Raw genomic sequence first — 14,211 nt, 5'->3', positions numbered from 1 at the left:
TCCCTAGGCTCCTAAGCATTGACTTAAGCCCCTAATGCATCCTTAGGCCCCTAATGCCATTCAGGTAGAAAAAAAAGAGCAGGATTGAGCCCTAACAGTCTCAGATTTCCACTGGGTCACTGGTGAAATTCTGGTGGTTGGCATAAACTGTTGGAATCCAGTTGATAAAACTGTACCAAATTCCCACAGTAAGTTAAACAATTTGATATGAATCAAATCATTTCCCCAGGTCTTTTAATAGTGTTGCAACTTCCTTTGTTATAATCTTGTGGAAGAAATAATCCAAGGCCAGATTTTCAAGTGCTCAGCATTCACAATGGGGGCCAGATTTTTTCATAAAAACTCAGCCCTGATGCTGATGGCCACATTTTTAAAAAAATTCAACATTCAGCCCAGATCGGTGGGTTTAAAGGGGTTGCACTAGTTGGAATTCCACCCTTTTTAAGCCATCTGGCCTGCCAGTCTGGCTGACGTTCTTAGGCATACAGTATGTGTATAGACACAAGAAAAATAAAAGCCAAACTCCAGTAAACTGGAGTTGTAATGTAAATAATGCCACTAAATTCACCCACCCTGAAATTTACCCAGCTGCTTTGGGGCCACCAAAGGTCCCTAATGCAACAGAACCACTGTGGCTCCATTGGAGTGAACCTGCAAGGAGACTCTGAAAGCCTTGCATGTGGCAGCGATGGAATCCACACAAACCAGTGCGGATGTGCCTATGGAGAGTTGGGGGTGTAACCACTGGGTCCACAATCACATGCAGTGGCCACAAATCCTCATGCAAGGGATGCTTGGGGTTTGTAACCCCTATTTTTCAGCTCAGGGGCTGAAGAAGTGGCTGTTATTGCCCTCCCAATTCCTGCATTACTAAGGCTCTGTGGGCATAAGAGAGAGAATTTAATCATATGAACAGCCCAGATATAATGTTATAGTAGTAACAGATGTGGTTCAGGCGACTAGTAATAGAATATAGGTCTTTTATCTCTCATTTTCTAGGTCAAATCCATTCTAGTAGTGATTGGTGGTGGTAGCATCTAGTGGCTATGCTTTGGCCTGTACTAAAAATGGGTTTGGTGACTGCAATCCAGTTCCCAGTGAACTGGTCTCTCTGCCATAAAAAACTAAAACACTGCTACAACTGGCACCCTTGGGGGAAATGTCAAAAAAGAAGTCAAAGATCAAACAGGCATGGAGACTGTCCAACTCGCCATTCTGGAAGCCGGTCCTCCTGGTTAGCGACCCCTTGGTGAGGCAATGTCAGGACTGCTTTGCCATTGCCAGTGTTGCACCTTTTCTGTGGCAGAAAGGACTCCAAGAGCTATCAAGGAGACACCTTTTCATCAGCTCCACACATACACTATATAAGAAACAAAACCGTGTAGCAACCGAGCCTGAGCCACTTAGTTCGGGTTCAGATTTCTCCAAAGTTAAGGGATGCTCAGGTTCAGATTTTTAGTTCAGCTCATTATACAGAGCAAGACCAATCACAAAGTTTGGGTATGGAGCGAGGCTAGTCTCAGAACTTACCTGCAGTTTGGGGGAATTCTTATCTGGGGATTTGGTTCAGGCCCATCTCTCATTATTATTTAACTTTTATACTGCAGTGGTACTTAAAGGCCACAAGCAGGTTGGACTCTGCTGTGCGAGGCAGTGCACGAGGATATTAATAAATGATAGTCCCAGCCCCCAAATTCTTAATATTTGAATTGTGTGTTGATGTTTCTGGCAGGATGATGCAAAAATCTAATGTCATATTGGTGGGAAAATGTGAAATAAATAATATGCATCTGCTTTCAAGCTTTACTGTATTACAACAATTGCAGTCAGTTGGTCGTCCTGTAATAAAGCCCAATTGGTTCTTACAGATAAGTGAATAATAACAGCATTTAGCTCCTATATAGCAATTTTTATCCACGTATCTCAAAGCAGTTTCAAAGTAGGGAAGGGTCAGTATCATCTCCATCACAGATGTGGAAACTGAGGAACAGAAAGGTGTAGTAACTTGTCCTATGTCACACAGCACGTCACTGGCAACGCTGGAAATAGAACCCAGTCCCTGATGCCCATTCGAGTATCCAATCCCATGGCCACACTAAGTCCCATCATTTTTTCCTGGACATTGGAATTTTTCATGTGTGTTTAGTAAACAGTTATCCATAGGAGCCACACAACAATGGATGCTTATTAGGTTTGCAAAACAGTGAAATTAAGGGCAGATTATGTGAATTAGATGGCTGACTCTGTTGGAACGCCTGCTTGAAGTAATCATGTTTTGAAAGAAATCTAATCAGGCTGATAGAACTTTAGATGTCCATCAGCAGCCCAGGGAATGTACCAATTCTGCCAGTATTCCAACATTTAACAACTACCATTATTCCCTCCTTGCCCCCCCTCACCTTTTTTTCCTTCTTTCCATTTGTCCTTTAAGGTGATGATGCTACATAGAAAAGATTTTGTATAGTGGTAGGTGACTAGTGTCTAATTCTGAGGTCTTGGCCAAATTCCGGGTTGGGTAATTACATTCTGCCTACCTTAATTTCCCCTGCAGCTCTAATGAGGTAAAGGTCTCTTCACAACTTGTCCTAAAACATTGTGTGGTATTGCTGTGGGCTGTTAAACAGTGAAGAATACCTTTTCCTATTGAAACTGCAAGGGACGTTTGGGTAGAGAGAAACCAATGACCAGAGCTGGAATTTGACCAAGACAGCAAGAATAGCTCTCCCACTCTTAGAAAAAGTGCCAATGAATCTGTAATGACTACACGTGGCCAGACCCCCATTGGAAAGCATGTGCGGGATCAGAGCACAAGGTTGTCTGACCAACTTTGAATTTCAGAATATTTGCACCTTCGACAAATGACAAAGAGTCCTCTGGCACCTTATAGACTAACAGACATATTGGAGCATAAGCTTTCGTGGGTGAATACCCACTTCATCAGACGCATGAGTCAGCACAGAAGGCTGTGATACTGTAAATCTGGAAGAGATTATCACAATTTTTTGTTTGTTTTGTTTTTGATGGAATTTATTAAGTTTAAAGTTGGTGAAAACAAAAAAGTTCCAGCAACTTCGTCAAAGTAGTATCTTTAAAAACGTCATTGAAAACAGAAAGCCAACCCTAGTTATACAAGTGAGTCAGACAGCGCATATTCAAGCTTCAGCACCTGGTTGTGCAAAAAAAAGTCCTCATAAAATGTTTAAACAAGTTTAACAGGCTCTTTAGTAATACAAATGTAGGTATTATAAATTATGCTAAATAGCTATGTTAGGAAGTACAAATAAGTTTCTTGTCCCCTTAAAAATACAACTATACAATTGGAAAATTTTGGGCTACGGTGCTCATCTTTTCTTTCCACGTGATTTTGATAATCAACTCTCAAATTAATTTATACTAGTTAATACCACTTTACGCATCTAAGCTCATTTAGGATTTTAGAAAATCATTGTTTTAAAACTAGAAATAAAAAATACCCCAGCCTCCCCACACAAACATTGAATAATCTTGCCATTTCTGCTTCCTTCTCATCAAAGTCTTAATTTCTGTCTTCAGATTAAGGCAGCTATGAGTCCTGTCCTCGTCTCATTTCACCCATCTCCTTGATCTCGACCTTCTCATACTTCCCGGTCCTCCTCCTGGTAATAACCAGTACAGTAATCCCAGTAATAATAGTCAATATCACCACTGCCAACACAGCAATAACGCCAGCAGTCAGACGTTTCATAGAAAACTCTGGTGGCTTTTCATCCACATAGTAAATTAAAATTCCTTCCACATCCAGAGGCTCTCCGTTAACGGAGAGGTTGAATGCATTACTACGATGAAATATGGAGTCAAGTTTAACATCTTTTTCAAAGTAATAAGCCACATCAGCTATATCAACATCTCTGTTGGATTTCTGGGAAGCATTTTGCTTCAGGTCAATATGGATGAATGGGTATTCATACTCAATGGCAGTGACGTACTTTGGATGCAGCTTGTATCTGTTCTGAATGATCTGTCTCAGACCATTTGCCACTTCAGAAGCATGGAAGGTTTTAGACCTCTCCTTGTGTTTCAGTTCGATGAAGATCCAGTTAGTTCTGACTAGTTCACTGCATCTTAGGGTTGTGTCACCTTTATCAGTTCTCCTCACCCCAGCAGAGTTCACACACCAGCAGGTGTTGGTCTGATTGCACTGCCTGGCTTTGAAGATACCACTGTCCTCACAATCTGGATTGTAAATTCCATCATTGTCTAAAAAGCCATGCTCAGGTTTGAAGAAGTTCCTGCCCTTTGGGGAGCTCATTTCTGCCTTCATCAGTAGGCATTTTGAAGTCAACACTGAACAATTTACTCTTTGATTTGAACCCACCAATGTGCAGAGGCAGTTCCCGAGTCTGTCTTCAGTGCATAGAGCCCGTCTGTTGGTTGCACAGGTACAGTTCTTCTGGGCAGATGATGATGCAGCTGCCAAGATCAAAACCAGCACAACTCCAAATCTAGATTCCATGTTCAAGGGAGAAAGAGAGGAAGAAGCCTGTGGGAAGAAATGGCAAGGGCTGTCTGAAAACTAAGCCCACTGACAGCCAGTCTCCTGGTTTTTGTGTATTGGTGAGCCACTCCCTATTACTCAACCCAAATCAGACCTGCAAGACAGGTTCTGCTCACAAACAATTGGTCTCCAGCAACACAGAAAACCCACAGAGAAGTCAGTGAGCTGCACCTTCTTCAATTATACCTTCAGGGAGTGGCAATAACTCCCCACCATCCCAACCTGTCTCCCTCCCTCCTGCTGAATGAGGAAATACAACAGGCAAGCAACTCACACACCAATATAAAACGTGACTCCTCCTGGCCCTGCCTTGTGGATCAGAACATAAACACAGTTTTTTAAGATAATGTGAGCCTGCCTGAGCCCCTTCCTTCTGTCTCTGTTTCCATCTCCTGCATATATAAACGCAGTTAGGGCCCCATGCAGATGGGAACTGGAGCAAGGAAACACACAGAAGGAAGGACAGCAGCCTACACCGGTGTTTGTGGAAGCCTTGCTGCCCTGATATTATGGGGGAGAAGTACCGCAATTAGAGGTGGGATGAGGTATGTCACAGTTCAGGGCAACAGCTCATGTATTTCCCTTCTGTGCAAGGGTGGCAGGTTTGTAGAAATTTTGGTGGTTCCCAGAACCCGCCCCCCCCCCAAACTCCACCCCCCACCTGCCTAAGGCTCTGGGAGGGAGTTTGAGTGGGGGGAGGAGGTCTGGGGTGCAGGCCCTGGGCTGGGGATTAGGGTACAGGAGGGGTGCAGGGTGCAGGCTCTGGGATGGAGTTGGGGGAGGCTCTGGAGTGCAGGCTCTGGGATGGAGTTTGGGTGCTGGGTGCAGGCTCTGGCCTGGGGCAGGGGGTGGGGGTGAAGGAAGGGGTGAGGGGTGCAGGCTCTGGGACGGAGTTTGGGTGTAGGTTCTGTGCTGGGGCAAGGGGTGGGGGTGCAGGAGGGGGTGAGGGGTGCAGGCTCTGGGAAGGAGTTTGGAGTGGGAGGGGTGCAGAGGGAGGGGGTGCACGCTCTGGGAGGGATTTTGGGGATAGGAGGGGTGCAGGGGTGAGGGCTGTGGGGCTGGTGATGAGGGGTTTGGGTTGTGGGAGGGGCTCAGGGCTGGGGCAGAGGATTAGGGTGCGGGGGGATGAGGGCTCTGGCTGGGGTTGAGGGGTTTGGGGCGTTGGAGAGGCTCAGGGCTAGGGCAGAAGGGCAGGGTAAGGGCAGCCTGCCCTGCCATTAGGGGACGGGGGCACTAGGACCCTGCGACATCAGTTGATGCCGGGAGCCAGCAGAGCAGAGTCAGCATGAACTGCAGGCTCCCGGGCCCGGGGGAGGTGAGCGGGGGCAGCAAGTGGGGGCCGGGGGGACACTCGGGGGAGGTGCATGGGGGCGGCAGGTGGGGCCGAGGGAGAGACCCAGCCCCAAACATTGGTGGAGCTGGGCCCCCGGGCCCTGAATATTGCTGGAGCCCAGGCACCACGAGTGTATATAACTTGCCGCCCCTTCTTCTGTGGTCCAGCAAAGGCACCCACTCATAGGTTTCTGGATCCCCAGCCGTTGCCTCTCTTGGGCTGAGACATGCATCTCTCACACTCCTGACTGAGATATCTTCAGGCTCTACAGTTCCCTGCCTATACTGTGAATTTCCCAGCAAAGTCAGACAGCCTAAGCAGGCCTGCTTTACTTTTCTCCTCAGAGACAGTAAACAGTGTAATTGCCACAGTTAAGTTACCAGACAGCTCTTCCTAAGCAAGCATATTGGCTCTTAAGGAAAAAGCAGTATAGAGAAAACATATTAAAAACAATAAAAGAACCTACATGCATGCTAAGCTTACCAGAGATCACCCCCTGACTCCAAGGACTCTGGCAGGTGAGCAGTCCTTCAACCCACACCAAGGGGCATTCTTGTGGTTACAAGTTCATAACCCCTACTGCTTAGAACAAGAACACTGAATAGGCAAGTCTTTCCAGCTCTTCTCAGGAAGGATTGGGGGCTCCCCTTAGACCGAAGGTCTTGTCCATTTGCCGGATCAGAAAGAAGGCCCTGAGTCAGTCTTAACTCCGCAATTTTACTCAAAAGTCCTTTCTTTGTTGGTCCCTGGAGAATCCAGTGTGAATTAGTATATGCGAGCCTCCCTCCAGGTGGTGGTTCCTCTCTGGAGGTGTTACAACCTGAATGAATTTGTCTACCCACCCCCACTCTTCTTAGTTTTTGGAGGGCTGTGATCTCCCTCCCCCATGGAATTACATACAATCCTTGGCCCACAAAGATGCACAAACTTAATTCAATACGGTTTGTCCAGGAAATTGCCTTAGCTGTCACATCTCCCCCTAAAGAAGTGGGTATAACTAGGGTGCTGTCCAGCAGCCTAGGGGAGCGCACTTATTTCCTGGACAGGCTGATCCGTAAATGGCATTTTTTCCTCTTACCTTTTATAATTTCATATACACCTCTACTTCGATATAACGCTGTCCTCGGGAGCCAAAAAATCTTACCGCGTTATAGGTGAAACCGCGTTATATCGAACTTGCTTTGATCCGCCGGAGTGCGCAGCTGCGCCCCGCGGAGCACTGCTTTACCGCGTTATATCCTAATTCATGTTATATCGGGTCGCCTTATATCGGGATAGAGGTGTAGTAAATATTTTGCAAGCAAGCCAGCATGCCTCCTTCAAAATTCCATAGTGTCACTTGTCCACCAGCCTGTATAATTTCTCTCTTTAGAGCCTCTGGGGCTGAGCTCTCACATGGCCCTTCTTACCCCTCAACCTGTGGGTGTTAGCTTGAGATGGGGTTCTCTCACTCCCATCTGGTTTCTAGGGAGTGTGTGTGGCGTCTCCTGGCAGTCAGGCGGCTTTCAGCGGCATGCCTGCAGGAGATCCACCCGTCCCGCGCCTTCGGAGTACCTGCCGCGGAATTGCCGCCGAAGCCGTGGGACTGGCGGACCTCCCACAGGCACACCGCCGAAGGCAGCCTGACTGCCGCCCTCACGGCGACCGGCAGGCTGCCCCCCGCAGCTTGCCGCCCCAGTCACGCGCTTGGTGTACTGGTGCCTGGAGCCGCCCCTAGGTGTCTCTTTGTCTCCCAAAGGATTTGCTGCCCCAACTATGGGTTGAGGTTCCCCACCCTGACAAACAAGGAAGAGCCTGACGGAGGCAGCACCACATTCCATCCAGACTGAGTACACCACAGCAACAGGAGTTGTGGACAGCTCAACAGAAGCTGCAGCTGGAGAAGAAACACAGCAGCTAGAAGACTGGAATCAAGAAATAGCAGACCAGGAGCTAGTATAAGAGAGAGGAGAAAGAGAGCCATTTTGCACTAGTTTAAGATGAGGGAGGCTGCTGCTGCAAGGTAGGCAAGGGGCCAGAGGACGCTGCCTGCCTGACGAAACACACCTGATCCCTCAAGAACCTGCACAGGACGGGTGAGCTGGTGAGACATTGCATGTAGGATGTGTCATTGTTTCGTATGAGAGGTACTCTCCTGTGCTTTATCTGTTAAGTAAAGAGCATAAAGTCGAGTAACTGAACAAAGTGTGTGTTGACCGTTTACAACTGCTGGGGGCCCCTGAGGGAGTTAAACAGTAAACCAGAAGCTGAAGGGTTTGCGCTGCACCCAGAGGGGCTAGGCAGTTGGATGGTGGGTTAAAACAATCAAAGGGGATGCCAGATAGGTCTATGGCCTGAGAGTGTGATTAGGGACCACAAGATTGGGGCAGCGGCTGGACTCCGTTGGGGTTCCAGGAGCTTAACACACCCCAGGGCATTCAGAGCACAGAGGCTTGGATTCCCCGCAGAGCAGTCCTAATAGGCAACTAGGAAGGGGCGCTTATTAGGATCTGTGCCAGGGGGAAATGATACTGCAGGTAGGAGAAGCGGATGGGTGGAACAGCCCTCAGTCTCCTTGGCATGGCAAATAGCATTTGGTTAATACTGCTCCTAGGAACATTAGCCCCCATGTTTACACTGTCTTTGGTGAGGGGGTACTAGCCCCAGGCATGGACAATGGAGTTAGGAGCTGTATGGCTCCAAAAGGAGCTGTGCTGCCAAGGCCAGGGCTAGGCTGGCAGAACCACAGAGAGGTAGCTATGGTTAATGCTTCCTTTTCTCCTGGATCCCTGGACTCCATTGTCTCCTCCACGATCACACACTCCGCTCCTCCTCTGACCTCTGAAGGGAGCACAAATCAGTAATACAGCCAGTTTCCCAATCCTCTGTCCTGCAGCTCCCCTGCTGTTGTATTGTCTGGTTTCTTATTGCTTGGGGATTTTAGTTTTGTATATCAAAAATTCCTTTTAATCTGCTCTAATAAAATCCCAGAGCAGCTGCAATGTCAAACCAATGATGGGTTGACAGTCTGTCCAGTGACAGATTATACTTTCATTTATAAAACAGTTGGGGCATTCCTTCCTTCTAGCGAGGATGGTTTCTGCCCCTCCTACTTCCCTTTGATATACTATTTAGCCCAAGCCAGTAAAACATACAAAAACTTTCACACTTGTTCTGTTACCTTATAGAGTGGTTGATATTGTCATGGCAGTTTCTGGAGATACTAAAATTTCAGATGGTGGGGTAATTGCTCTGTGGACAACATTCCAAGTTTCTTAACAAGCCACACTCCATGAGTCACTGTTTCCCCATCTTCCCACTGCTGCCAGTAGGTGTCAGACGTTCTCCTTGCTCATTGCCTGCAGACTTGGGTAAGCACAAACTCCTGAAACTCAGATGTGCTGAGCAGCTTGTGCAAGACGTTGAGCACCCTCAGGCACTCTGTAACTCACAGGAATGGGTCCTGAAAAAAACCCATATTCAAACTCTACTTCCACAGGGGTTTTCCCAGAGCCTGCCCTTTATTTAAGGCAGGTCTCATTGTAAATAGTGGACGAATTATTAGGAAGCTACAGTGGCTGCCAATTCATATTTACAACCAAATATGGGCCTAAACCAAACCAGCAGATCCAAATACCCTCAAACTTCAAGGAAGCTCAGACCTGGAACTGAAATTGGTGGCTTAGCCCCCTCTCTATTTGGAATAAGAGAAATTGTTATAAAATACAGTGTAGGGAATAATCCTTCATTGCCAAGAAGAGGAAGTAGGTAAATTCCTAGATTTACTCGTGGTTCTTGTACGGTCTCATTTTGTGACCTTGAGCAAGTCACTGCACTGCTCTGTGTCTCAGTTTTTCCGTCTGTAAAATGAAAATAGTATCTACCCTCCTTTGGAAAAAACTTTGAGACCTACATGTGAAATTGCTAAGCAGTATTATTTCCAACTCTAATTTCTTTTATTTTTTTATAATATATGGGGTGTGGTTTGTTCCAGTTCTTCTCGCCTGGTCTCTTGTTAAGCCATGTTGCTTCTTCCTCTTTAATATCTACCTTCTTTTCTCTCTCTCTCTCTCACACACACACACCCCCACCCTAAAGCTGTTGCCCAGGATTTGGTCATATGTCCCTGGTTACTGTAACCTCCTTTACAGCCTTCCATCTTCAAGCCATTCAAAATACTGCTGATAAAAGTAATCCTCTCCAGCCACTCCAAACTTATCACCCACCTCCTCAAATCCATCCCTTAGCTAGCTTCCTGTCTCTTACTACAGCACCTCCACTCTCCCTGCCTGCATCTCTGCTCTCATTTCTTCAAACTCTCTACTTGCTCTCTACACTCCTCCCCCAACTTCTCACCTTTCACTCTTTTACACTGTCACCTTGGAAAAGTCTCCCAAGTCAAGCCAGCCCACTACCTCCAAAACCAGTTCTTCTAGGTGCATTGCCTTCCCCTTTTGCCTCACGGAGCCTCTCTCCTCACCCTTCCTTTCTTAGCCACGTCTTGTCTTCCACTTGTCTTGTCTCTTTTGTTATAAACTCTGTGGTTTTTTGTTTTCATTCTGGAGACGTTTTTTCACTCAGAGATCCTCAACTAGCGTAAACTGTCATAGCCACTGACTTCAATGGAGCTATAATGTACATGAGCTGAGAATGTGCCCACGAGTGTAAAAATAGAATTAGGAAGGCCAAAAAAGAATGTGAAGAACAGCTAGCCAAATAAAAAAAAAATTGCTATTAGTTTTTGAGTAAGTACATCAGAAGCAGGAAGCCTGCTAAACAACCAATGGACTCACTGGACAATCGAGACACAGGCGCCAACTTTCCCTGGCGCCGGTGGGTGCTCGCACCCTCCCCCGCCCCAACTCCACCCTTTCCAAAGAAGACAGTCAAAAGAATGAAAAGACTAAATGAAAGAAGCACACCTACCCCAATCTACAGCCGATAAAATCTAATAACCAGTTAATAATTTCTTATACACATTGGATAGAATGATTTCTTGATGTCGTCTCACCCTGCTCGGGACCACACTCTTATTTCAGATCAGCTCAATTTCATTTAATGAATTACCACACAGGACTGGGAGTCTTGAGAACAGGGTTCAGTTCCTGCCTCTATTACAGGCTTGAGGAAGGATGGGTCAGTGGTTTGGGCATTAGCCTAGGACTGGGGAGATTGGAGTTCAATCACTTGCTTTACCACAGACTTCTTATGTGACCTTGAGTAAGTCACTTAGCCTCTCTGTTCCTCAGTTCCCATCTGTTAAATGAGGATAATAGCACTTTCTTATCTCACAGGGGTATTAGGAGGATAAATCCATTAAAAAGTTTCAGAGTAGCAGCCGTGTTAGTCTGTATCCGCAAAAAGAACAGGAGTACTTGTACTAAAAAAGACTGTGAGGTGCTCAGATACTATGGTGATAGGGGTCATATAAGTACCAAAGAACGACTTTAGACCTAGGCAAGTCCCCATTATCTCTGTGCCATCTATAAAATGGGAACACTCCCATCATTACTGGAATTATTTACATTGCAGTAGCATCCATAATAGGCCCCGATCAGAATCAGGATCCCACTGGGCTAAGCACTATACCAGGGGTAGGCAACCTATGGCACGTGTGCCAAAGGCGGCACGCGAGCTGATTTTCAGTGGCACTCACACTGCCCGGGTCCTGGCCACCGGTCCGGGGGGCTCTGCATTTTAATTTTAAATGAAGCTTCTTAAACATTTTAAAAACCTTATTTACTTTACATACAACAATAGTTTAGTTATATATTACAGACTTATAGAAAGAGACCTTCTAAAAACGTTAAAATGTATGACTGGCACGCGAAACCTTAAATTAGAGTGAATAAATGAAGACTCGGCACCCCACATCTGAAAGGTTGCCGACCCCTACGCTATACAAAAGACAGCCCATGCCCCAATTACCTTATATTCTAAAAAGACAAAGTAAATAGAAGGTGGGGGAAATTGATACACTATCAAAACAAAGCAATCAGGGTGAAACCAAGTGTGTTTCTGATTCCACTTCTCTCTCTCTCTCTCTCACACACACACGGTTTTTAATGTAATACAAAAACACTTTAAAGATTTTATGGGAAGGGATTGATGGAAAGAAGGAACAATCAGGCCTAACTAACACTCCAAAACACTAATATCTTCAGCTGGGAGATGCTATATTAAAGCATTATATTTTTAGTTAAATATATCAGTGTAACAGAGCTCCATCTACTGGTGCTTATCACACTTGTTTGAACCACATAATTTTTAGTGTTAATTTGTGCTTAATATCCAATTCTTACGTTATTTCAAAAGACAGAGAACTATTACAAACACATAATACAGCCGTAGGGTTACTTGATACACAATCTTTCAGTGAAAGAACATTCTAAAAATAGCTACCAGGAATACTGACCATGTCTGAGCAACATGTAAACGTGTATAACTTATCATGGGCAATGACAGTACTGTGTATGAATTCCTACAACTTAAACAGTTTTCCTAGGAAATTAACTTTATTTATTTGGGTTTGTTTAAGGTATTGATGTACAAGTCAAGCACATGGTATAAATCCCTGTGAATAAATACTGCAAACAATTGGGTCTTTAAAACTTAAAACAACAGCCAACAAATACACATGTAAGTATATATGCACTCAGTGCACACACACAGCATTCATGGGAGTTACAACATATACAATGGATGAAGAGAACGTATCATTTTCATTTCTCAAAGGAGAGGTGTTTCGTAATATTGCAGTGAGCTCAGTTGATCACAGCATCAAGACAGATTCAATTTAAAGTACTTTGGTCAACTTGGCTTTAGTTGTTGAGTATTTCAATTTAAATTGGGTCTTCTAAGATGCTGCTTACCATTTTCTTCTCTCTTCTGAGCAAGTTATCTTGGCAAAATATGATGTGTTATAAAAGATTAAATCGCACACTCTAGCACAGTCATACTAAAAACATGGTCCTCGTCAGAAAAGAGTCTGGGTAAAAAATAGAGATTTCTTAGTAAAAAGAAATTATTCCCTGTGTGTGTTTAAAGTCATATTTGCTACTATAGTGAGAAAGGTAAGTTTTTACTATTTTTTTAAGTCATATTAGCACTGCATAGCTGACAACACTAAGGGAGAGTGAGCTGGGTTCTTTTCTGGCTCATATACTGTCAATAGAACTGTTAACTATTATCACAAATGCTTCATTTATTACTTGTTTGCAGTGTTGCTGTAGCCTTGTGGTCCCAGGATATGATAGAGAGAAGATGGGCAAAATAATATCTTTTACTGGACCAATTACTGCTGGTGAAACAAAATACATTTATTACTGGCTATGACGCATGAACCAGAAAGAACACAGCTTGGATTTTAGATCCAGGATTAAGTTTGCAGCAATAGCAGTTACAACCATTTTTTCTACAAGTACACTGAGCAAATTTGGACCCTAATTCTACTTGTAAACTGAGTGAACAGGTCTCTGGGCAGGCACAAGAATCCACTCATGAGAATGGGATTGCAGGATCAGAGTGTTGATGTGCAAGTCAGAGCGACTCAGATTCCACAATTTAAAACATCCTGTACCCGAAACTTCTTAGTTGATATTGTATATATGACTCTTTAAAATCAATTGCACATCATTATTAATGTTTTTGCTCACTTTAATCATTAAAAAGGGGACAGAACAGCCAGCAAATTTAGTTTCCATTATTTTAGCAATACTGCCTCACTGTATTATTATTTTGTTTTAAATGACTCAAACATAACACCCAGAACAAAGACACTACATCTACCACATACTGCAGTTATACTTGAGGTTCAAGTCTTTTGACAAATGATTTTGTTTCTACAAATAACTATTTACAACATATTTTAGTACAGATATATACAATGTGACTTTTTTATAGAGTAACGTATAAAACCACTGAAAACTGCGACAATACTTGATAAAGGAATACTCCAAAATTTAAACTGAGGGAGATGGGAAATCTGTTTTGTGAGCAAGATGTGTAGTCTACAGCTAGAAATACTGAGAGCCATGCAATACTTTCATTTAGGAAAGAGGAGAGAGATGGCATTTCACATTACATGCAATCTAGGGGAAATAAAAGGTCCAAAGATTGGATCAATATGTGCGTGTGTATATATATGGACTGCACTTCTTTTAAATTGATGGACTATACACATCACACTAGAATCCAAAGCCTCTTATCTGCAGATTTACACAGTGCAGAAGGTTCTCTAATATTATTAAGACAATAGGTCTTGAATACAGCCTGGAAAAAGTCTCTAGTTATGTATGTCCATGTTTTTTCTAAAATTAGGTTCTGCATCATCCACTTTGAAATGAAAAGGGACTAAACTCCATTT

The 14,211-nt window shown here is 44.4% G+C and overlaps 1 protein-coding gene across 1 annotated transcript; it reads right to left on the bottom strand.

Moving 5' to 3' along the window:
* Positions 1-3,562: 3,562 nt before the first annotated feature.
* Positions 3,563-4,492, bottom strand: LOC112117802 (tumor-associated calcium signal transducer 2). The gene has a single exon (XM_024215877.2). It carries the CDS (start codon positions 4,490-4,492, stop codon positions 3,563-3,565), a length of 930 nt encoding a protein of 309 aa, XP_024071645.2.
* Positions 4,493-14,211: the final 9,719 nt, after the last annotated feature.

This window comes from Terrapene carolina, unplaced genomic scaffold (genome assembly GCF_002925995.2).
Source record: "Terrapene carolina triunguis isolate 2854851 unplaced genomic scaffold, T_m_triunguis-2.0 Scaffold102, whole genome shotgun sequence".
NCBI lineage: Eukaryota > Metazoa > Chordata > Testudines > Emydidae > Terrapene > Terrapene triunguis.
The sequence above is the reverse complement of the archived record's forward strand: the minus strand, read 5'-3'. Positions and strand labels throughout refer to the sequence as shown.

Excerpts from the sequence above, each read along its gene's own strand:
- LOC112117802 (XM_024215877.2), bottom strand. The coding sequence starts at position 4,492 with ATGGAATCTAGATTTGGAGTTGTGCTGGTTTTGATCTTGGCAGCTGCA.